This window comes from Saccostrea echinata, unplaced genomic scaffold (genome assembly GCF_033153115.1).
Source record: "Saccostrea echinata isolate AGI-Se365-2 ecotype Australia unplaced genomic scaffold, CSIRO_AGI_Sech_v1 ptg000012l, whole genome shotgun sequence".
Classification (NCBI taxonomy): domain Eukaryota; kingdom Metazoa; phylum Mollusca; class Bivalvia; order Ostreida; family Ostreidae; genus Saccostrea; species Saccostrea echinata.
This window is the reverse complement of record NW_026889761.1, coordinates 1,597,988-1,624,669: the sequence shown is the minus strand read 5'-3', so window position 1 is coordinate 1,624,669 and position 26,682 is coordinate 1,597,988. Positions and strand designations below refer to the sequence as shown.

The 26,682-nt window shown below is 32.6% G+C and overlaps 1 protein-coding gene across 1 annotated transcript; it reads right to left on the bottom strand.

The window, feature by feature from the left end:
- Nucleotides 1-1,163: 1,163 nt before the first annotated feature.
- On the bottom strand, nucleotides 1,164-25,018 carry LOC133185662 (fibroleukin-like). Its single transcript, XM_061320970.1, has 8 exons — nucleotides 24,866-25,018; nucleotides 24,697-24,778; nucleotides 22,362-22,498; nucleotides 20,570-20,666; nucleotides 13,835-13,999; nucleotides 12,489-12,686; nucleotides 1,981-2,145; nucleotides 1,164-1,390 (listed from the first exon to the last, which is right to left on the bottom strand). The coding sequence occupies exons 1-8, from the start codon at nucleotides 25,016-25,018 to the stop codon at nucleotides 1,164-1,166; spliced, it is 1,224 nt and encodes a 407-aa protein (XP_061176954.1).
- Nucleotides 25,019-26,682: the final 1,664 nt, after the last annotated feature.

Below are 26,682 nucleotides of genomic sequence, written 5' to 3'. Positions count from 1 at the left end.
CGGAAGTATTATTTATGATGTTATGGCCGCAGAGTCGACGTTCTGGTAGATGTGGCAGAGCTTACCAGGGCTGGGATGGAGCATTCATGACGGAGTCATGGATGTGGAATTAACGTTAGATACCATGTCTGTTCTGGATGTTTTGAAGTTTGTGGATGTCCTGTATGCAAGTTGAGTGGATAATGACAAAGTTGGACTACGTGGTAGACGACAGGAGTCGGAGATCATCGAGGGACTACGCGTTGGACCGAGACGACTCGGGGTTCGGAGGAGTGTCATGAGTATCTGTGACATTTACTGTGTTAATTTTATATAATTTTATTATGAACATTAATGAGTAATTGATATTGATATTGTATGCTTGTATTGTTTATGTGTATTTGTATGGTAGGCCCTGCTAGGTGTTAATCTGTTTTACTCTGGTGTACATTATAGTTTGTCCCATTGTATTACGGGCTGGGACGCCCTTTATCAAAATGGGGAGGAGTGTAGTGGTCCTGGAGGTGCTAAGCACGGATTGCCCTGCTACCTCCGATCACGTGGTATACGACTGCACCTGCTGTGACGTGTATCTATCCTCGCTCTCTTTTTGTGTTATCTGACGAGCAGGACAGACCTGTCTGTCAGCTCCGATATTGTCTTAGTATTGTGTACTATATTAAAATTGCGGGCGCTAATAAATTGCATATTGTTTTATCATAGTGTTTCTCTGTTTCCGCCATCACCGCACTTGGGTATTAATAACAGTTATAATAAAGAGAGAAACCAGACGGCCTTTTGAGCACGTCACAAATAACTTGATAGCTTCAGTACTACATGTACCAGACAGCTCAATGATCAGATCACAGTATAATTCAGTGCTACCAAACTGCTAATTTATACGACATCTGGATTCAGTATGCTGTCCCTTCAGGTTTAGTCATGACAAGTTAAGTACACCTGTCTCCTTGGAATGGCATATCACATGTACCATCATTTAAAGAAGACAAATTAATTATAAATATGTCAAAATTTATTACACTCTGAAATAAGGAAGAGACAAACTGATATGTGTGATATTTTGTGAGAAAAGAAAAATCGTATACAAGGAAAAACTATAAATTTTGACAAATATATCCGGACAGATTATACATTTAATCTAGTTCTAATATCTCATCATTATCTTAGTCTTTTGTAGCGCTTCGTAGTTTCTTTTCCAATGAAACCATACCGCATATTGACAACCAGACACATTTGCCTCGGCGAATTTTTCCGTTTAAGTTGGCGTGGTGGCAGGACTTGTACCACCAGCCTCCCTGCCATGACGTAGCACAGTTAACACCGCTGTTGACGTCATTGTCTTGATCTTTAGTGGTAAATCTCATACCATTATGATAAATCAAACTGTCACCTGGAACACAGTATTGATCATATTGAAATCTTCAACTTTTTAATTAATCAATTAGATAATTATCGTTAAACATTAACGATTAGTCCATTGTCCTAGACTCAGGTGTGAATATACCCTTTCAGTTATCATAGACAAACTATTGATACGAAGATGGTTCAGTGGCTAAGAGGCGTTTGCCAAGCTTTCAAAGATTGCTGGTTGTTCAAATCTCAATGTTTGGACTGTATTGTGTCAAAACATGAGATACCCATCAGTATTGTTTCTTCCACCAGATAACTAGATAAGAATTATGGAGATTAGCTTGCGATGGCTTGAGTCTCATTGAAGAAAATTTTATGACTGATATCGCTTAGCACTACAGAAATCTACAGAAATCAGTTATATTAGCCTATGAGCCTCAAGGCCTGGGAAGGATTTAGATAAGTTTTTAAAATAAATGGCATGTGCCGAAGAACTTTGAATTTATATTTTCATACATGACATGTTAAAATACCCCCTGTCTCTGTATTGAAAAACTTATGTTCGGCACTATATGCACCTAATATGTTTAATATATTTTCATTATACAATATCTTGAACTTTTCACTCACCTGCTATTCCGTTGTAACCAGATACTGTAAGGGTATATTTATTGTTTTCATCTACGATGTAAAATGTGGCATACACAGCATAAGCCTGTTCTCCATTATGTCTCTGGAGATCAATTCGGAGTTCTTGCTTTTTATCCCTTCTTAAGGCGTGGGTTGCCTCATTCCCTTCGTTATTGAAATAAACAAGTTTGTTAGTTTGGATATTTTGAAATCTTAAACATCATTTTTCTTTATTTACTATGGCATGATTTTATAAGCCAACTTGTTTTATACTCCTATGAGGCAGAGTTTTCTCTTCTACATGAGAAGGTTGGATGAATCATTAACATGGAAACTGCATTTTATTTTTCACTTTATATATCTCTCAGCTGATTCGATACGCTAGAACATGCTGTACGTATGAAAAATTTCTAAAACGATGTAAGTTTTTGACAAACAAGTTGATGAAACAAGAATATCAGAAGTCTCGTTTAAAGTCATCATTTCGTAAGTTCTTTGGTCGATACAATGACCTTGTCAGCAAATACAATCTTTAAGTCAAATGCTGACTGCCCTTTTTCATACTGATTGTTAGGCCATTATTTACACACTGAATTGTCGACGGATTTTTCCGTTATTTTCTGATCATGACAAGGAGGACACGACGGGTGCGACCGATCGGCAGGGGATGCTCGCTCCTCCATGGCACCTGATCCCATCTCTGATGTCTTAGAGGTCCTGTATGCTCTGCTTCTATTTTGTAATGTTTAATGGACTTTTGAGCTCGAATACTGTTCGTTATCTCCACATATTTCATTGGTTAAGTCGAATATATTACTGAAGTCTTTTATAAGAATTATAAGGCCATTATTTTCACACTGAACTGTGTACAGATGTATCTATATTATTTTACCGATGAAGAGCACACGTTGGGTGTGACCAGTCGATAGCGGACACTCAATCCTCCATGGCACCTGATCACACCTCTGTTTTCAGAGGTCTGTGTTTAACCTTTGAGCTTGATTACTGTTCGTTTTCTCAAATTTCATCATAACTTTAAGAGTTATCGCTCCTGGCTTAGTATATAGTGGAATTTATATGAACAAAATTCCGTAGACTATGAGAGATGGAGAATTCAATAAACTGATCGATGGTTGAAAAACTCAGTGATCCAAAGAAACGGGAAATGACAGACTGTTTAAGTGGAATTCTAGGATCACGAGATGATCAGAAAGAGAATGAAAACGTTGCTTTAGAAGATATAACTATGGAGGAACTCGATGCTATATTTAATGACATTACATTTTCAGAAGTTCCTACAAACTAGGAGAAATCGATGGAATCTCCACAGCCACTAAATTTCTTAAACTTAAATACAGTACCCCCTAGTGTCAGTTCAATGGTCATTAATCTATACCAATCTCTCAATAACTGTGTGGTTCATTTCAACTTTGTGCCCCCAAAGTAAATAGTGAACTTCTTTGAACTGATCCTTAATATTATGTTCCACTCAAACTGTGATATCCATTTGTTCTGAGATATTCATTTGTTCAGTTAATGTTATATGTTATATGATATTTATTTAATTAAAAACATGGTGTGATGTGATATTTTTTTCTTTCAACACAGTGTTCTGTGATATTAATTGAATTCAATTTGACTTGTGATTAAAGAAAGACATTTTTAAAAAAGTAAAGTTGTTTCATTTTGATACATACACTGTTAAACATTTTATATATCACATTCAGTATAATATGATAAATATTGCATGCTAGCTAGGGTAACATTGGAAATTGTTACCCCTCGAAAAAGATTGTTGACCTCGGCTTCGCCTCTGTCAACAATGGTTTTCTTGGGGTGACAATTTCCAATATTACCCTAGCTAGCATGCAATATTTATATAATAAATCCTATATGATACTGTAAAAAAATAATCATATACTATTACGTAATACAAGTATCAAGAACATTTTTTTATTCAAAAAAGCTGCGTGTGTATAAGCTGAATGCAAGTTATTTACATTTTGCCGATGAAAATTTGATAAAGAAAAATAACAAATGTTTGAGAGTGAGGGCGATATACTGGCATGCAACTGATGTAAAAAGAACATTGCCAGTAACCCCCCCCCCCTCCCCCTCCCCCTCACCCCTTTCCTCAGTAGTGGATATGGGTTTTTTTTCATCGTTTTCGAATGAAGTGATAAAATTTGAATGAACATGAAAGCCCTAAAAGTACATGAATTATGGTGTTATCGCTGGATATTAGCTCTAATGAAGAAAAGAATGTGTATATCAATATACCGTTCATTCTGACTATGTGGGCAGTATCAGTACTAGTGGAGATAAGTTGCAGGTCTTCCTAACGTGTTTCCGCAATAAGTGAAATGCTGAATAAAATTACAGTGTACATCTATGTCAACTTTTTAATCTCGTATACTCCAAATATAAAGCTATCCATGTAAACGCAATAACATTCTTCAAAATGACGTTATAGTCATAAATAACGCCATATTAAAACGCAACATTTTGGTAATATAAACGTAAACTTTGAAATTATATAGCAAAAAAAAAAAAAAAAAAAAAAAAAAAACTAACGAGAAGACATATTGATTTTTTTTTTATCTCAATATTTCAAATTTTACCTCATTTTGATATTTTGAAATTCTTGACTAATTCGTCTACGTCTTTAAAAAAAGTTATTCGACGTTTTTAAAAGAAACTCTTTCCGTAAAATTGGTTTTTAAACGCCATTTTTCTTTATATTTCCATAGGAAAGCGTAAAAATAGTACCAAAAACTATGCCGCGTTGACAGAAATATAGCATGAAATCCAAGTAGGCAAATTTGATAAAAATTACAAATAATAAGCTACAAATTCTGAGGAACATTATATCAAATTTTCAAGACATGTTTTTTCGCAAGATTTTTTACGCAGTAAACCCGCGACCTACCTTAAAGATACACCAACGGCTTTTTTTCAAGATTTATGTCGATTCTGAGATATATTTGGCTAAGAAAAAGAAGTTAATCACTGCTTCATAATGCATGAAAAATTCTTGCTGATTATGAATTGGTTTTCTAATTATTTAACAATAATGATACATAAACACTAACACATGTGAATGTTCCGTTATTGAAACTTCTGATTTGATCTGTGACTGCCTGCTCTGAAAGATGCAATAAATCACTGTGAACAGTTGGGGAATTCTTCACTAGCCACACAGAGGTTATCAGTAATTAACTACAGGGACTCTAGATTTAGGGAGGGAGACCTAACAGATCACTAATGACCATAAAATTGGAGATGGGGCCTAGCTCTTGCCATTTTGCCGGGAAATCTTTCTAATACAGGATTGAACTTGTTTTACTTAATTGAAAACACCTAAATACAGAAAAGAACCTCCCATTCTTGTGAAGATGCATAGGAAATATGGATAAGCGACAGGTATCCAAAGCTGAAACTCTAAGATGTCGTATATTTCTAGCTTTGGCAGATTTTGTTGTGTAATGGTTTTTTGGCCTCTACTGTAAAGTAAGAACAGACAGTTTGTGGTATCATTTCAAAGGATTCAGCTCCTTCATTTATACAGCAATTTCTTTGAAAACTGGCTCAATTGCTTCGCAAATGTGTGTTCACAAATCCGTATCTCAGACTTTTGATATCTTGCTTAGTTCGTGAATTATTGAGGCAAATGTAAAATTAGGCTAATATATTGGCTGTAACTTTTGAATAAGAAGATTTATCAAAAATCTAAGATATGATTTTTAAGTTCAATCTTTAATCTACCTTGAGGCAAAATGATGACTGCGAGAGGTGAAATACAAAAAAAGTTGATTTATAAAATATTTATTCATTAGATTTTGAATTAAAGTATCAATAATTTTTTTTAATAAGATATAAATGGAAGTTTAAATAAGGATCATTAAATAGCAAATTTAACAAGCTTTCAAATGATATTAGAGCCTAATCAACACTTAAGTCCCAGGGAAGCACACAAATTTCTAATTCAGATATTCTCGCAGTATCTTCAAGCCTACACAGACGAGCAGGAATTTGGATAATTGTTTCAAACCGATTTTTATGCCCTGTTTACACGGAGAATTTAATTTGCAGTACATTGATGCAAAGTAATGCCCTGTTCAGACGGAGAGTTTAATTCGAATTAAGCGTAAGTTACTGCGAATTCAATTTTAACAGCGTTCACACGGGGAATTTAATACGAATTCGTTTAATACAAATTAATTTACTGTGCACTTAATTACTTCGCATTAGCTCCCTGTGAACGCTAGGCAAAGCTAATTCTAATTAAATTTTGACGCATGTGTAATTGCAAAAGTAAGTCACATGCTATATAACAGAGGTCAGATATAAGTACTATATTACTATAAGTACTATAGTACTAAGTGCTATATTCTAGTGAAAACAGAGGAACATTATGCTAATCACTGAAATGTGTTCCTGAAGACACTATGCCATTATGTCAAATAGATATGCTCTGTATAAGATGACGTGATTAGAAAATGACGTCATAATAGCCTTACTGAAAAGCCTTTGTAGCAATAACATCTGCATTCGCATTAGTTTACTTCGCATTAGCTGTCGTGTGAACGCAATTTAATTCATATTAATTTAATTCGCATTATTTCCACTTCGCATTAATTTACTTAAGAAAAAAAACAACAATGTTAAAAAGTTCTCTGGGAAATGAACTTGGTTGGTCAAGGGATCAAATGCTGTGAAGCCCGAGGGACTTTGCAGTAGATTTTATCACGTACCAACCAAGTTCAATTCCCAGTGAACTTTTTAACATTGTTGTTTATTACTCATATTTATATTTGAGACGAATATTTCGAGTAAAACTGCAAGTATTACAAGAACGGGCCTCCGCAATGACCTAGAAGTTGTTTGGTCTTGAAAGTTCGCCTCGCTCCAACATTTGAATATTTACATTGACGTTCAGCGGTCCAGTTCAGGAATTCTCTGTTTATAATGAAAGAAATATGATCACTACTGAGAATAATCTTACTATTTTATGAGTTCTTAATATATTTGAAGTCAAAAGCGGTGGAATCGCCTGTTTTAGTTAACATAATATCAAAGGAATTTCGGGTTGAAAAGGTAAGTGCGATTTTAGGCTAATGATGGTATTCAGCACATTCTTCACACGAAAAGAAGATCTATTGAACATCTGTGATGAAAAATATCCATATATTTCAATTATTTTATCTTTTTCTTCGCTATTAACTTAGAAGTTCTGAAACTAGTTGCACTGCGACAGAAATATGTGAACAAGATATCGTCTCGCTCTGTGATTCGGTCAAGCTATGACCTCTGAACCCCTAATAAGTTCATACAGAATTGAACTTTTTTCTCTTCAATAGGTTCATCTAAGAAAAATTTTGCAAGTGTAAATACTGCGAATTAAACTCTCCGTGTGAACTAGGCATTAAATAAACGCGACAGCTTATGCGAAGTAAACTAATGCAAATATTAAAATTTTATGTCTGCAGTAAGTCTTTTCAGTCATATTATTATAACGTCATTTCCAAATTACGTCACATTATGCAGAACAGATCCATTTGAATGTCATAGTGTCTGTACACTTTTAGAGATTATCATAATTTTCCTTTGTTTTTCACTAAAAAATAGCATTACATGTCGTACTTATATGTACGAAAGTCCAGAAGGCTCATTCGAGATTCGAGTTTCGAAATACGAGATTCGAAATTCGAGTTTCGAGATTCAAGATCCAAACTAACCCATTAAAAGGCGGATTCAATATTTGATTACTCCCCTTTATTAAGTTTTCACTATCAAGAAATCACCGAATATATTTATAACAAATGGGTCATTTGCTTAAATAATAATGCAAGAAAATATGTTTTATGTATCAAAGCAAAATACAAATGAATTTTGGGTAATGTCTTGAAAAATGTTTATAAAATCTTATTTTCCTCATTAAACAAAACAATAGATACATACATAGAATATTATATGTTCCTATCGTTGAATCGCGAAATTAGTAGGTTGATAAATTATTAAATAAGAACATTTATGAAGGAGAAAATTATTATTGATAAGAAATACTAAGGATCGTATTTACACTGCACAGTAATTTAATTAAGGATCCATTTCATTACATTTAAGGGTGCATTTGTGCAGTTAGACTGATCTACTATTTGATATGGAATAAAATAAATTCCAGTCTGTATTGTATATATAATTTTTAATTAATTCAAATATTCAAAGTCTTAGACTAAGATAAGTAATTGAAAACTTAATTTTTATGTATTTCTCCTATTGGTAAACAGTGGTGTATATTCCCTTCTGCTAATGTGTAGGCTAAAGTGAAGTCACATATTTCACCTAAAGCGTATCATTGCCGAATTGCGAATGGCAAGGAGGGAGTCGCCCCCTCTCAATAGAGGGGGGGGGGGGGTCGGAGGACCACTTTCTGCGACATCTGTCATTGTCATTTTTCCAGTGTATATAATCATAAATCATTTAAACATATTTTTATGATACAGAAATTAAAATCTCTATGACCACTCTTAATAAAATTGAGAAATTTTAAAATCCTTACACAGAGCTCGGAAATTATGGAAACTTTTTTGCTGAATAATCTAAATATAATTTTTAAAATGTTTTATGTTTGACTTCCTACTAATTCAAACATACTTCCTAATTTCTATTGCCTGTCCTAATCATAGACTCCTGTTGCTGTCATTTTTTAATGGTCTGATATCGTCTTCAAGGTAACATTTCAATTTTATATTTAACCAGCTATAAAAATCAAAAATTTTATACTGTAAAAATTGAAAAGGCATAAAAGTGTGCATTGCTAAAAATACTTTTATTGCATTTGATGAAAAAATATTCTAGTAACTGTTAAATAAATAAGATTTATGATCAACTTCCCCCCATTTTTCAATCAAATACATGCATAAATAAATATTTTTTTTCATCAAGAAAATGATGTGTAGGCTACAGCCTTTTTGCCTATATGGAATATACACCATTGGGAAAGCGAACGCGATTTTTCTTTATCACTACTATATACGATGTCTTTCAAGATTTCCTGTGTACACTAAAAAGGTATTCATGAACTAAGTAATTTTAATACGTAGTCCTTTAGGCTATACGATTTTTTCAAAGTCCTAAAGGTATATAAAGGGTCCTTTGTTTTGTTAAAATAATTAATTTTTTATCATTATTAAATACTTTTATATCTTTTTTTCCTCTATGACCATTACGTCATGAATTGAAACTTGTGTATTGATTGGTTATGTATCTTGCGAGACCTGAGCGATTTCCTTATAAATAATTATCGAATATATAATTATTTTGCCCATGCATCGCAAGATTGACACTGAAAGTTGATAACCGAACATTTGTCTACCGTTGTAATAAAATAAACAACATAGCCATAGGGCCCTGGTCACGTGTCTCTCCCCCCCCCCCCCCCCCCAAATTCACTTTATATTTTTTACCGATATAATGTACTATAGAAAACATGCAACTTTATGCTTGTGTCCTTATAACGTCTAATAACCGTGATAACCCTCTGTTTTGTTTTTTTTTTTTTTGGGGGGGGGGGGGCTTTACAGTGATTTTTTTTATTATTTCCTACGGGCCTGAACAAAGAGAAATCATCATTACATGTAAGCATGTATATTTCAGCCATCCGTACTTAAGGGACTGTCTCTTGGTTTCACAAACTTGGTCACTGGTCACTTTCTAATACCTTGTCACAAACTATATCCAATTTGAAACCCATATTGGTCACTGTCACTTTCTAATACCTTGGCACAAACTATATCCACTTTGAAACCCGTATTACTAATTATAGTTATTAATCACAAGTCATTTGTTTTATTGCACGCTTAACTTTGAAACCCGTATTAGTCACTGGTTACTTTCTAATATCTTGTCGGAAACTATATCCACTTTGAAACCCGGCCTGTTTTACTATTTATTATTAATCGGTAGTCACTTGTTTAATTGCACACTAATAATTTCATCGACTACATACCCCCCCCCCTTTTGCTCTTTGAATCCGATTAACAATATTTATATTTATTATGACATTAAACCTGTAAACAAAGTAAATAATACGATATAGATATTTTTGATAAAAATTTATCATAATATTTAAAAATTTATGATATAAATTTAAGCATATTTTGCAGCCAAAAACCTAATATTTTTTCTAATTTCGTTCTTATATATATAACACTCTTTCTTGCATTGTAATATAATCAAATGACCTCTTCGGTTTGAATATATTCAACGATTTCTTGAAGGTCAAAACTTAGCAAAGGGAAGTAATTGAATCTTAAACCGCCTTTTGATTGGTTAGTTTGGATCTTGAATCTTGAAACTCGAATTTCGAATCTCGTATTTCGAAACTCGAATCTCGAATGAGCCTTCTGGGCTTTCGTATATATGTGACATCCTACATAATTATGGCATGTAAATTATCTAGTGGCTATCTAATATATAGAGGATATCTATATTGTGTAAATTGATATTCATTTTATGCAACGAGTTGAAATGGTGTATATTCGCGAGGCTTGCTGAACGAATATACACCATTTCAACGAGTTGGATAAAGCAGTTATTAAATCACACAATTATAAATGTTCTATTTATCTCATACGATTTTCGTTTTTGACAAAACTTTGAGATAACCCCTGTAAAACTGTATGAATGATTTCTTTCCAAATTGATGACGCATATATATTGATGACGTCGCACTGTTGATGTTTACACGTCGCGTCGAAAGAAAGTAAATTTGACTCTTCAATTGACACTTCATCGAAGTATACGAGCCTTTTTCTTCCTTTTAACAACATTTTTGCTCATTAACATTCATTTAATATGGCAAGAATTTTCACAAATCAAAGTTTTGATCAATTTACATCTTGAAGCAAGGAATTGTGTCAAAACCGAAAATGCTATTGATAAAGCATCCACCCGTGGATAAAGCATAGGTTTGTCTCATGGGTTATATCCTCCACACGTATGAAATAATAACGCATACATAGACCCTAGGGACACAACAGTTCTACACACCTTTCGACACAGTTGTGGATACCATAAGCAAGTTACAAAAGGGGCCCCTCTTGACTAAAGCAGACATTAAAAGTGTATATAGGCTAATATTAGTATACCCAGGGGACGTGCTATTTAGATATTCCATATTATCCCGGGGGCCCACCACATGCTTAATGTTCCTGGGTTTAGAAATAGACTCAATAAAAATTAAAATTCGAATCCCAGCTATAAAAGGTCTAGAAATCTCGCAAATCTTAGAGCTTCCCAATAAAAGTCCCTTCAGAGTATAGTAGGTAAACTAAATTACCATATTGACCCATTGAACCATATTATATTGATTTGCTATATGATAACATTGTTGATGGGTTATTGGCCCATTCATTTGACATTGATATCATTGTTAATGGGATATTGGCCCATTGTATCCATATTGCGTGGCGTTGTGCATTCCTGAACTTTACCCACTGCACATTTTAGCCCACTTGGGGTCGCCACCTATGCTATTTATTGTTAGGCAGACAACCCGGTGGCTAATCCCAAATTTGTCGTAAAATTATGTCACCGTGACCAGATACGCCAAACTTTAAATAAATATTATCAACTTCAAAAGAGCTATTTCTAATAACATCTGAGATAATAAGAATTTAAAAGTATTATGTATACCTATTTTTAAAAAATACAAAAAAAGAAAACTAGTTTGCCTTTGAAAGTCTGAACCTTTGATCTGAACAGTGCCGTTCTCTTAATTTTATTTTATGTATATATATAAGTTTTATAACCAGTGACAAAAACCTCATCTTTTTTCAATTATACCTGAGGGAGTATTTATTATGACACAGCAACCACTGTATATTCATTAATGCTGATATTAATTACCAATTACCACAAAATTTCTGTGCAGTCCGTTCTGGTTATGACATTCGTATTTCCAGCAGACGTTTTGAAATGATGCAGGTATCATATAGTGAGAAGACGAAATTTTAGTATATGAATGAAATATATGGAGACAACGAACAGTATTCAAGCTCAAAAGTCCATTAAACATTACAAAATAGGAGCAGAGCAAACACGGACCTCCAAAACATCATAGTTTGGATTAGGTGCCATGGAGGAGTGAGCATGTCATAAGAAACAGAGCAGGAATCTTAATACTTGCAATGCATGGATATTACCTGAAAAATACATCAAAAAAGAATGTTTACTCAGCTTGATTTTAGTCTTTAATCATAAAAATAATGAACAAGATTGATTTTACTCTATAATATAGGTGTAGAGTTTAAAGTACCTTAATTAAAACATAGAATAATTATTGATACTGAGTAAGAACGAAATCATATAGAAATGCTAAAACTCTTATCTGTAACAAAACTTGACTATTAATTTCCTTGTAAGTATTTCAGGATTGATGATACATTAACTGTAGTCTTGGTGCCTGATCATCATCTGAGTCTGCTTTAATGCTTCATTTTTACGTTTCAAGTGCCACCATTTTGAGTAGTATTGACCAGCCAGGGCAGACTGGGCGTACTGCCCGTTAAGGTTTGAGTAGTCACAGTTCCTGTACCACCAGGCTCCCTGTCGTACTATAGCACAATTACCATCAATCCTCTTGTCGTTGTCCTGATCCTGAGTGGTGAAATTCATACCATTGTGATACTTTAAACTGTCACCTGTAACAGAGTATAGATAACATTAATGTCCACTAATTATTTATAAGATATTTATCGATACACAGTAACCATGGTAACCGCCACTTTAATTATCATAATTCAGGTCTTTAAGAGGTAGACCTTATACCATATAATGAGTCACCTCACCAACTGATCTCTTTTATGATTTGTTGATATATAAATGATATTTTTAGCATCATGCACAGTAAGGAAAAAAAAATATCTAAAATATGATTGATCTGTGTACCGTGTATATGTTAAGTTGAATTGCTTTCCCACAATCTGGTAAAGCACTTATTTGTATTATCTAAACTCATAGTGACTAGAAACGTCTTCGTATCTGGATCAATGAGGAAAAGGATACCTCAGATGGTTACCGGATCGAGTTACTTGTTATGAATGGTGAGAGGAAAATGTTACTATCCCTGAGAAATTTTGAAATTGCACTTAGTGAAATCTGCTTTATGTTTCAATATTACTAATAGCGAACTGGAAGTGGATATTGAATATATCGTAAAGAATGATAACTAGATTGCAACAGTGAATTTTTTGCGTAAAACTACATTTGAATTCTAGTGTTAATCATTACAAACACGTAATTTTACGTAAATTCGAGATTTTAAAACGTCATGGTGTTATTTCAGATTTAAAAAAAAATAATATTTGATGATGTTTTAAAATTCAATTGTGAACAAACATATCATATTACCTTGTGTCCATTGGTATATTAAATTTATTGAAAATAAACATAATGATGAAATAGATCTGAGCTCATGGTTCGGTGGCCAGGGGCGTTTGGCAAACAATCAGAGGATTGCTGTTGTGTCTATGCATATGATATGTTTCAAATCACCTAAAAATGGGTAAAGCGTTCTATTGGAAGTCTGCTAGTGATGGTATCTCATCTAAGAGAAGTCAATGATTCTCAGAAGAGCCCTATGACTTGGGAAGAATTTAAGTTAGCTTTAAAGAATCCAATTTGTGTCGAGGGAAATAAATTTAAATTCGTAAAAATGAAAAGTTTCAATATTCTCCGTGTCTATGTATTTCAATGCGTATGCATTCTCTGCACTGTAAGCATTTATCCTTCATATACTGTCAATATATAATACCTTCATCTCACTACATTGAAGGATCCCACTACTCACCCGCTGTTCCGTTGTATCCAGATACTGTAAGTGTATATTTATTGTTTTCATCTCCGATATAAAATGTAGTGTACACAGCATAGGCATGTTCTCCGTCACAACTCTGGATATCTACACGGAGTTTTTGGTTTTTATCCATTGTGAAGGCGTGGATTACGTCATTCCCTTTATATATATATATATATATATATATATATATAGATAGATAGATAGATAGATAGATCTATCTATCTATCTATCTATCTATCTATCTATCTATCTATCTATCTATCTATCTATCTATCTATCTATCTATATTTATATAGTGAAAAGTAAATATCCAAGATAAAGTTCACATTCGAAAGGTCTTGCCCATTTTCATATGTGGCAGTGAAGGACTGAATGTTGCAATACTTCATATAGACATGAATATTTTTCTTCCCAATAAGAAACAGCATTTCCACACACGCAAAACAGGTTTCAAGGGAACAAAAGAGAATATGTGCTTTTGTTGTTTTCCTCATAAAAAAATTTTTGGTACAAAAAATCTTTAAAAGTAAGATGAGAAGTTTGGAAGAAATAAGTATTATATGTTGCATTGTTTCTGGGTATTTTCACATAATTTAAAGCGTCTTTTCTGTATGATGGATTTTATTGCTAAAGGTTATAGCGACTTAAAAAATATTGATTTAAAAAAAATATATTGATTTCAGGTTGAGAATTAAAGATATCGATATAGTAAGCTCGACATACAACAATACAAATATATGCATAATAGTTAAATTGATATAAATATGCTAGTATTTCTAAGGAAATGTTTGAAAATATTGTTCTCCAACTAACTTTGCTGGCGCGGGAATTCTAAGGAAACTTCACATCTCTCAGATTACCTTACGGCACATACACAATGTGCCATGTGTAAAGCGAGCCGCTAGAGTGATTTTAAATAAAACCTTTTATACACCTCAGAAATGTTTCTACAGCTCAGATGGATGCCAATAAATGACTATTTTATTTATAGAACTATCATCCTTGTTTTTAAAGTCCTGCATGGATTAACTCCAGATTATTTAGATGTTTTTAAATATGTACATGAAATAAACAATAGGCCTACAAGATTAAGTCAGAGCGATGTATTGTATATCCCGAGGGCAAAAAAAGAATATTATAGAAGATCTTTTAAAATATACGGCTCGCAAATATGGAATGAATTGCCAGAATTTTTAAAGAGTTATCCATCATTACAAAGTTTTAAATCAGCATATATCAGAAATTATTTCCAGTCTACAAACTGACAAAAATGTACATCTCATTGATTATGTTCAATTACATGCAAGTTTTATATTGCACGTGTAAACATTATTTTTATTAGACTAAATGTGTAATATTTATTTGTTTCTGTACATAATTTTGCTGTCTGTATGAATGTTTTCAGGACCACAATGTAAACTAGTTTTCTAAACTAATTGTGCTATCCTGCATAAATAAAAGATATTATTATTATTTATTATTATAAAGTGCCAAATATTTGTTGTATGATTAAAGGGAAAAACGTATTGAAAAATTGGCCGAGAGGGGCATGATCAGTTAGATTGTCCTCATTGAAGCAAATATCAATTTTCATCATTCTAACTATTAAGAAATGACTGAAGTAGTTTTATAATTTTTCTTAGTAATAAAATTCATCAATCTTTCTTTGAAATAAGAATAAATATTGCTGTGACTAAAACAATTAGTGACAGCTAACCCCCCCCCCCCCCCCCCCCGTTGCAATCTTCCAATCATAAATATATTTAGTACTAGTGCTATTCGTGGATGAATAATGTACATCGAAAGTAACAATATTATAAAACTAGCTTTGTACTCTGTAATTAGATATTTGATATTTTATTACTCTGTGGTAAATATAGGATCTACGACATAGATGCGAACCTTCACAGTCTTGAACCCCCACCCTCTAAACTCCGAAATATAAGCTGTTAAAGAAAATAAATATATCAGATAAAATTTAACTATCAGCACATCAGGTCAAACTTCTTATTACTTAGAATAGTGTAAAATAATTTGTGCTTCATTGCTGCCAATTTGCATAAGCTTATTCACAAAGTAAAAAAGGGGAAAGGGTGGGGGTCAGCCAAATAAAATATATAGCAAGAAAAAAAACCCCAGAGATTTAATTATCCAATTGCAAGGATTCTTCTTTATTTTTGGGATATATTAGCGGATCTATACTATTTACTCAGGCTTAAAAAACCTGAGAAGGAGCACAAAGACACTTTTGCCTCTCCCCATCTTCAAAAAGTAGTGACCGGGACAGCAGCCCCCTATAACGATACTGCTGATGTCTCTCTATCCCCATTTTTCAAAACACATTTGAATCTGTATCAGCCTAAAATCAAATACGATAGTAAATACATGGTACAGGACCTTTCACTGAATCCCGAGAGATGTGAAGATTCCTACAATTCCCGCCCCCGCGAAGTTAATTCAATAACAACATTTTCTAACTTCTTTTCTTACTTTTTTTTCTCGGAAATATTCATATATTTATATCGATATAGCCATATATTTATTTTTACAAATCGATATTACTATATTGATATCATCAAATATCTTGTTTTTAATATCAATATCTTAAAATTAATATTTTTAGGTCGATAATACTTACAACAATAAATTAATTAAGTAAGAAAAGGTACATAAAATTGTGTAAAAACATCTGAATACAATGCAGAATATGTGTATAAATAAAGATTTGTAACACTTTATATGTTGATAAGACAATAAAATACATAGAGGATATTCAATATTTGTAGATGAATATGGAATTTATTTCACGAGTGGGACAGGATTTTTTGATATTTTCACGAGTGAAATAAATTCCATATTCATCTACAAAACATTGAATTTTCTGTTTATTACATTTTTTTTTATTTTCCCTTTGCCTCTGTCTTTTCCTAACACAGTGTCATAGGCTTGACGTCATAGTTGAGCAGTTGAGACGTCATAGCTTACCAGTTGTGAGATTGAAAACATTACATAGCATAGATTTAAGCAACATATTTGGGATTTCCGAAGAAATATACAGATTTAGCTTTATCAAGATGGTTAGTTACTATCTCTATCTAATGACAGGACAGAAATTATTTTTTACTTACTTTGATATCCTTTCACACTGTGAGAGAATATCATTTTGGTATCCTTTCACACTGTGAGAGAATATCCTTTTTATTCAATAAATAAATCACAGTATTTCACTGTGGAAAATGTAATAAAAACAATGTACAAGTTACAACAAAACAAGAGTAGAGACCTTTACGCTTCCGTATATTCCCAACATATTTACCGTGAACAAACTTGATATCTCGAAAACAATCCTCCACATCATTGAATGTAACTGTGTAACAAAATGCGATTGTTTACTGAGGAATACATCACACCGTCAATATATTATCCATTACAGTTTTAACGGTTACCAGAAAATTCTGTACGCTGGTAAATATTATTTTGCTTAGCCGTCCAATTTTTAACGATAAGTGAAGTTTCAGTTCATAAATATCTACCACACGCAAGTGTTCATATTGTAGACTAGTTCTCATATATTACGCGTTTTATGAGTGCGTTGTATAATATTACCATGAATATATATATATATATATATATATATATATATATATATATATATATATATATATATATATATATATATATATATATATATATATATATATATATATATATATATATATATATATATTACCGGTCGGCAGGGATGCTTACTCCTCCATGGCACCTGATCCCACCTTTGATGTTTCTAGAGGTATGTGTTTGCTCTCCTTCCGATTTAAATTGATTTATTTGACTTTTGAACTTCATTACTGTTCGTTATCTCCATATATTATTTATCGAAAATAGTTCAATTATATATTATTGAATACAGTTTGTACATTAATAAATGGTGTTATTTCTTATTTGACCTTTTCTTTCATATTTTGGATATCAAAAAAGTAATCATATTTAATAATAATAATAATAATTTATTTTTTTTTTTTTACACCAAGCAAGGTAGGAAGTATCCTTGTAGATTAAAAAAAAAAGAAATAATAAGTTGGATCCAGTGATGTGAATTTGGAGATATGGGTCAAGTTATGCCAATTTCAGGCTAAAAACAAAATTAATTTTATGTTGACAATACATGGATTTTTTGGCAAAGCATATTCACAGAACTATGTTTTAAAGGGGCCTGGAGACAGATTTGAAGTTAATATTTCCCAAAAACTTCTGTATAATATCATGAATTTTATGTTTCTTGATCATATCAGAAAGATATATAATAAGAGCATGTTTAGAAACCTCAGTTACCTTAAGATTATTAAAAATACGAATTTCGGGACGCGTTTGATTGCCACATATCCTGCACTTTCAAAAAGTTAAGGTTTTCTTTAATGTTTCTAAAAAAAAGTGGAACATTTGTTGTGTATAAATAAAAAAAAATTAAAACTCTGATCCAGAAAATTCAGAGTAGAAATGTAAGAAAAGAAAACCAACATATCAATGTTGTCAGCTCGTGTTCAGTGATGTGTGCAGTTAGCAAAACGAACACACCTGGTAAAATAAAAACATGAACAATAAAAGAGCTTGTCGCCATGTTTAGAAACACGAATATGTGGATTCCACATGTATTTTTTTTCTGATGTGTGGACAACTTCGGCATTCAATACACCGTAACAAGGATGGAGAGATCAAAATTGAAGAATTTTCTTTTGACCTCACCAATCCAAATTCAAAGGGAAAATCAAAATCCCCGCTAACATTGAAGAATTTGATGTAGTAGCTGTTGCAATAGCTCTTCCATTACTTGTAACTTACCCGAAGGCCTAGAATAATACAGGGGTTTTGAAATATAAATCACATTTACGTAAAAGATAGTGATTTCAAAAATGTAAATATAAGCACTGAATTATTATCTTTTGAAAAATTTAGTCTCATAACTGCAACGGTGTGTGCAAACAAATTTTCAGAACGCGCAATCAATTTGTTGGCACACAATTCAAGGAAGAATCAATTATGCCTATCCAATACTTTAATAAATAGGTAGCATCTCTTTTTTTTTTAATTTTAACATTGGGCTTGTGAATCTTGGGGATTGTTGAAATAAACTCGTTTGAATGGATAATTATTTTCATAAAAGTCAATTGTATTATTCATTTTAACTTGAAATTATATTGATAATAACTCTTATGATAAATATTCATTTTTTGCTTACCATCTTACTATTCGCGTTTTTTTCTTTAACTATAATATTTTTATAATATTTGAAAAAAAGCAGATGACTGCCTTTTTATTTATCTATTTCTTTAATGATGCTATATAATTCGACACATGCGTTTCTTGCCAAGATTTGGAAATAACATTATATTGAGGTGTGACGACACGTTCCTCAAAATATGTTTTGTTTTTCTTGGTATTATATCACAAATTATTCATACCTGTCATTCTTTTGTGATTTTTAAATTGTTTTCAATATGTTTTTAAAAATAGGTACACCAAATATTGTGACATTGGCGATTCAAAAGATTACCCATAAGGATAATATCAGAAATATTACTCTCTGGTATCTTGCCCAAATGTCTGGTAAGGCACCTCAATGTTTTGTGAGGAAACATGTTTAATCAGCAATACTTCAATTGCAAATTCTTGGGTAAAATTATATATTTTTGAGGAACGTGTTGTCTGACACGGGGTGTTGTCTTCACACCCCGTGACTTGTGACGTTTATCAGAAAAATACTTTTACTTCCGGTTTTATATAGTTTGTGCACTGACGATTTAACTGGCACCGCCTGTAAGGGAGTCTTACAAGCTCTGTAACAGAGTATTGTGAAAAGTTGATATTTTTGCACACTGATTTGTGCGCTTCATTTATACCTATCTCATTCGGTGTTTATAAATATTGATAAAAAGTGTACATTTCTAGTTTTGCTCATTTATATCTTTCCAGTTCAGTTGCCAATAATGACTGAGTAACTGGAGTATGATGACGTATGCGGAAACTTACCAAAGTTTTTGAGTCCTAGGTAACAGGAAAGATAACTCTAAAAAGAAACTTTGATGCCACATATTTTGAAAATATTTTTTTCTAAATCAATAAATTTGATTTTAATTCAATTTTTTGTTGTAATTTAATTCGTTTTCGTTTCTTCTATACTATCAGGAGTCTTCCCTAATTTTTCCCCATGTATTTTGGAGTATATGAGTTATATCTATTTTTTTTTAATAGCTTTTATTAATTTCTTTGAAAAATATGTTGACTGATAAAATTAATTTTTAGTGGTCATTTTCTGGGCTTAATAATATATTCCAGGAAAACACAAAATTTGTTGTGCTACTTATAAAAAACCATCATATGGGGAAAAATCTTAAAACTTATGAAATTAATTTTTTTAAAAAATCAGTATTAATTATATTTTAATTCTTGGCCAGTTTTAAAGTTTGATATGCTTGTTAAAATTGCAATGTCAGCGATCTTGACAGAGATGAAAATAAGAATTTCAAATCTACGGTCCATATATTTTCATGGCGATAATGTCGAAAGAGAATAAGATGTAAATACGATATCGTTTCAACTATTCGTATATAACTTAGTCGACAATATTGAACTTGTCAGGTTAACTGGACATGAATACATGTATAGTCTCCTTTTATTACGAAAATTCAAATTAATCAAGTTATATAAAATAAAAACATAAGATCATACCTATCCAGTAGTTCTTAGAGGCGTCCCCAAATCCATGTTTATAGTCTATCCATGTCCTGTAAAAATCAACGTCACCATCTTGTCGTTTCTGAATGACCTGTAAACAATGCTAGATTTTTATTATATTGCTTCTTGTTAAAGTAAGGAAACACGAATCATTGTTATACTTTCCTTAATTATCTGTAAATTTTCGAGCGAGTATATATGCCAGTGTATACTATTTTGTGATGTAGAGGTGTTATGGGACAAAATTGAGTACTATAGAATTGTTTAAGCATTTATCATTGGCATTATGTACACATGTTAAAGACTTTATAAACCAATTCCGAATCAAAAACTTGTGGGTTGTTACTTTGTTTTTTTTTCTCTGCCCTCGAGTACAGTAACACCTCCGAATTACAGACTAAAATTCAACTGCCTTTTGTTATGTAAGGGTTTATTCCTTAATGTTTAGCAAATGCTTTTATCAAGAAAAGTGGTGGTCTTTCGATTGCGATTCCTTAGTTATGTGCTAACACACAGTTAACACATCACAGTTAGCAAGAGATATATGAGGGTTGTTCGGAAAGTTCGTGGACTATGCCAATCTTCGTTATACGATCTTCAAGAAATTTGAAATGAGCACATTATCATGTGTAAAAAATATTTATTTTGTTTAAGTGTGAATTTTCATTCCATGTGATTTAATAGAATTCATGTTATTTAATTTTAAAATCAACACGTTTTGTAACCACGGAGCAAACTCAACAACACTGTAACATCAAAAACATACCGACCTGAGGTTCTCAAAAAATACTTTCCCTATATATTTCACACAGTATTGCCCAATACCAGTGCACTCATTAAAAAAGTTTCTCTATCACTTGAAATCTATTTTGCTAGCAATTGTCCCAGTAGCATCATTTTGTTTGTCAATGTTATATTTTTTTCACTGCATAAGTTTGCTTTCACAAGATCAGCATCTGTGAAGCGCCAAACTCGTAGCATGACGTTACTACCCTTTCAATGTTTTTGATAAGATTTTTACAGATAATCCGTTTTCTCACAGATCACCATCGTCTAAGCAGAGTAGTCTATCACTCAAATACCGCTTGTACCATGTACACACACATGCATGACTCGCTTTCGACATATTTCCTGCTTCCTCCGGCATTTTCAGAGTTTTTTTCTGGAATTTTCCAGAGTACAACACAAAATTGTATGGTTAACTTCTGCTCCGTGACGTTCTACGACGTCATCTTGTTTGCCTTTTTCCATGAGGACTACCTATCTTCTGAAACTGATTTATTTTCAACGAAGCAAAGTATCAAGTCATAATATGGAACCAAAAACGATGAAACAATTCTTAATTTGAACTTATAGAATTTTTCCGTTTTTGTGTCATTTTACAGAAGATATGACTTCAGACATTATTTAGTGTCTTGGTTGTAAATTACAAAATTTTGACTTGCTCCGTGATCCGATTTTCGCATTTTTTAAGTCTAAATAAGTTTGAAATAAACCACGATATTTTAAAAATGTTTAGTACACATCATTTGAATTTATATTTGAAATATTTCTTCCCAATTTGGATATAATGTGACGTTAAGTAAAAAAGTTATGACGGTAGTCCACGAACTTTCCGAACAACCCTCGTAATGTCATCATTATAACGTTTTGTTAAATTTGTTTTCATGATAACCTTTAGGACCTGCAACTGTCTTAAATTTCCTACAGTTAAAGTTAAAATACCTAATAAAAGGACGTTTTATTGAATATTCGGTAATCATTAAAAAATGAAATCACTTCTCACCGTCCACCCTCCTCCATCTGTCGTCATGTCACAGAAAACATCTCTCCGGGTGTCAGGGTAAATAACGTACACCCCATTTTGTCCTTTCTTGCCGGGGTCTCTTTTCACAATATCTGAACAGTCTTTATAAATTTTTTCTATTCAGTATAAAAAAATCAATAATCAGTATAAATGTCTTAATATTAACAAAGCGTAAAAAGATTACCATTTGAAACGTCTCGATGAGAATTTTATTATAAATGTACATGTATTTCAACTAGTCTTTAACTTTAGATGGAATAAAAATTATTGAATAAACAAAACGCATTGGTTTGTTGGTCATGTCAAGAGTGGCAGTATTGGATGATAGGTTGTATTTGCTGACAAGGTCATTGTATCGACCAAAAAACTTGCGAACTGATGACTTCAAACAAGACTCTTGATATCCTTGTTTCATCAACTTGTTTGTCAATTGCTTGCCTCGTTTAAGAAATTGTTCGTACGTAGAGCATGCTCTTGCGTAGCGACTCAACTGGGACACCTTGAATCAATATGCAGGTGATAAGGGTAAATTTCTACATAAATAAGGGAAGTGGAAGACAGAAAAGTTGAAGTCATCATGTTATCATCAAGTATTGTTGGTAGGTAACCATTAACGTCTTTTTCTAGGAAAATATCTAAATATGAAACGGATGTGTCGGACGCTGTGGTATCTTTAAGCTCAAGCACACTAGGTTATATCGTGTGGAAATAGCTATTGTTATTTGATAATATGTCGTCGATACATCTAAATGTCGAATTGAATGCCATAGCAAGTGTTTCTTTTCTCTTGTATGATATTTTGAACCAGTTCTGCTTCATATGAATACAAAAATAAGTCTGCTAATAACGTGGCGCAATTGGTACCCACAGGAATTCCAACAGAATGTTGGAAGACCTGGTCTCCAAAAACCACATAGATATTGTGAATGAGAAACTCAAGAATCTTTTTAATGTTAATTTCGAAGTACTTGTGTATACAATCATACGGTTTTTTAACCAAATAATTATGTAAATGACCTCTGACAAGATAAATAAATTTACTAGTCCCATTTTTATTGAAAAAGTAGCCGTCAATGATATCAAAAAGCCTGGACTTTAATTCATCGTGGGGAATGGCTGTTGAAAATTTGAAAGTTGGAATTTTTAGATATGCACAGCTGATTTACACCACTTCTCCAATATATTGATGCACAGTTCTCCTGACGTGTCTCCTTCACTACCGTTCATATTTTAGTGAAGAGTAAAGACAGAGGCTTGGTAGAACATTTACTGGAACCCACTATGTATCTGATAAACGTGATGACTTTAGCTTTTCAATCGTCAACTTCCCTTACTTATGCAGCAAAATACCCTTATGACCTGCACACTGGATTTATATCTCTCAGTTGATTCGATACGCAAGAGCATGTTCTGCGTATGAACAATTTCTAAAACGAAGTAGGTTATTGACAAAGAAGTTTATGAAAACAGAATGTTAGCAGTCTCTAATCAAATACTGACTGACGTTTTTCATACTAATTGTTAAGCCATTATTTTTACACAGAATTATCGATGCATTTTTCCGTTACTTCCCGATCATGACAAAGAGCACACTGCGGATGTGACCGGTCGGCAAGGGATACTCACTCCTCCATGGCAACTGATCACACCTTTGATGTTTTAGAGGTCCGTGTTTGCTCTGCTCCTGATTTGTATTGTTTGAATGGACTTTTGAGCTTGAATACTGTTCTTTATCTCCATATATTTCATTGAATAAATACTCCAATGTCTCTGATATTGATACAGTTTTAGCAGCATATTCTTCAGTAAAACGTGGCGGTTTAAAAAGCTTTTAATTTGCAATATTCATAATCGCAGATGCCAGCCTTATTCAAACTTCACCCTGAACAACAGAGTCAAACTATTTTTTCAAGAATATAATTTGGTATTCGTGTATCTTGAGGTTTTTCTAAAATTTGCAAGAGAATTTGTTTTTCTATAGGAAAGCATTTATAGAAGTACATTAATAAGCTCAATTCGTAAAACACGATAATCCCATTTCGATTTACTGTTGCTTTATGATTAAAGTATCTTTCAATGTTTTCCCCTCAAGTTTATTGTTTCATCTAATGTAATAAACAAGCTTGTTCAGTTGTACAGTCTTATTATACGACATACAAAACTTTGACAATAAAATACTCATCTTTTCAATCTCATACAAACAAACGACATAACCAGGATGATTATAATCTTTATAAAGCATTATAAAAGTGGTATGTAAGCTTACTTTTAAAAGACATTTCCTACAGTAAATCTAACTGAAGTTATAGCTTACCTTCTAAAACAGGAACACATTTCCCAGCAATACAGATGTCATTCTCAGTACAGGAATGATTCAGACATTTGCCTGCCAAGTGCTGAAATTAAATAAACTCATAGTTACGATTCCTTAATTATGTGATTCAATACATTCTTATTTAAATGTTTCAAGATTTCCTTCTTACCGATGAGAAATTTTCCCGTTCGACATGAAAGATTTGGTCTTTAGTCACTAGACTACCTTCACTCTTGATGCCAAATTTTGTGTTAAACCGGCATGTATTTTCTTTTTGTATCCAATCCACTGAGCGACACAACTTAAACTTGAAACAAATCATTATGCACGTTGCGATGTCAGCACTGGTCAAAAGCTTAAAACCAGGGAATGAGGAATTTTCATAATTGCTAATGAGCAAAGTTTTTGGATCGAATGGATCGAAGCACTGAGAGATGCAAGTCTGTAATAGACCTAGAATTTGTCCAAAAAGGTAGAGACTGATCATTGTAAGACTTACAAACAGTTTTTTTTTAAACGATATATTTGTCAAATTAAACGGTGGGTTCTACCAGGACAATCATATGCTTCTATTGTCTTCCCTTCTGTTATATATAGCAGTCCTTAAGATCTGCCTATTCATGATTAATGAGGTCTCACATGATCGTTTTCTGGTAGATCTGTTCAATGGTTAAAACAATATTATTGATTTAAATTTGTTTAATGAATTGAGTGAATTAAAAAAAAATCTAGTTTAAAAGTAATCATAGATAATCGAAACATATATGTAAATATATTTTCTTTTTTATGTTCTATAAAGGAAGCAAGAAAAAAGATGTATTTTCTTTTATAGTATTTCAGTTTTAAGCAGTCTCGTTTAAAGTCATAATTTCATAAGTTCTAAAACATCAGTGGTGGGATCAGGTGCCATGGAGGAGTGAGCATCCACTGCCGACCGGTCACACCCGCCGTGTGCTCCTTGTCATGATCGGGAAATAACGGGAAAATCCGTTGACAATTCAGTGTGTAAATAATGGCCTAACAATTAGTATGAAAAACGTAAGACAGCCTTTGACTTAATGATTGATTGTATTTGCTGACAAGGTCATTGTATCGACTATAGAATTTCCGAAATGATGACTTTTAACGAGACAGCTAATATTCTTGTTTCATCAACTTATTTGTCAATAATTTACCTCGTTTTAGAAATTGTTCATGCGCAAAGCATGCTTTTGCGTATCGAATCAATTGAGAGATGTAAACCCCGTATGCAGGTGATAAGTGTATATTACTGCATAAGTAAGGGAAGTTGACGATTGAAAAGTTAGTCATCACGTTTATCATAAAGCTTGGTTGTTATATTACCATTAACGTCTTTGTCTAGTAAAATATCCAAATATAAAACAGATGTGTCAGACTCTGTGGTATCTTTTATTTCAAGCCATCGGAATTTATCGTATCGACATAAGAATGGAAACAACAATTGTTAATTGACAATACGTCGTCGATATATCTAAATGTCGAGTTGAAGGCTACATAAATACAACAAGCTATTCAGAGAATTTGTGTCCCCCGTGTGCATTGTCTTAACCGAAATTCCCGTATAAAAAAGTATTTCCTTGTTTTAGTTTGAGAGTTTAATTTGTTTTAACTGTATAACCACCTAAATATATTTTTATCGTCTTCTTAAGGATATACGATCCTCATCCAGGAAGGATAACTCCTAAATTTATTATTTTATTCAAAAAGTCCCAAAATGAAGCTTGAAATTGAGATCTTTTCGTGCAACAATTTTCATTTTATGCATCTTAATATGATTCAAGGTTCTGTGAAGTCTTAGAAACTGTCTTGTAAATAGTTGACATTTGCACCCCATAAAAGAAAAAAATGAATTCATTTTCAGAGAAAAAATCGAATTTTCTTTATTCTAGCATTAGATACCACTGCTTTTTTAGCATGATATGAAATTAGATGTCATATGTGATGTCTAGCAATGATAGAACAAGC

Excerpts from the sequence above, each read along its gene's own strand:
- LOC133185662 (XM_061320970.1), bottom strand. The coding sequence starts at position 25,018 with ATGATTTGTTTCAAGTTTAAGTTGTGTCGCTCAGTGGATTGGATACAA. Across the intron at positions 22,499-24,696 it reads ATGTGTTCCTGTTTTAGAAG|AAAAAATTTATAAAGACTGT; the intron begins GTAAGCTATAAC and ends TATACTGAATAG. Across the intron at positions 14,000-20,569 it reads CTCTAAGAACTACTGGATAG|GGAATGACGTAATCCACGCC; the intron begins GTATGATCTTAT and ends ATATATATAAAG.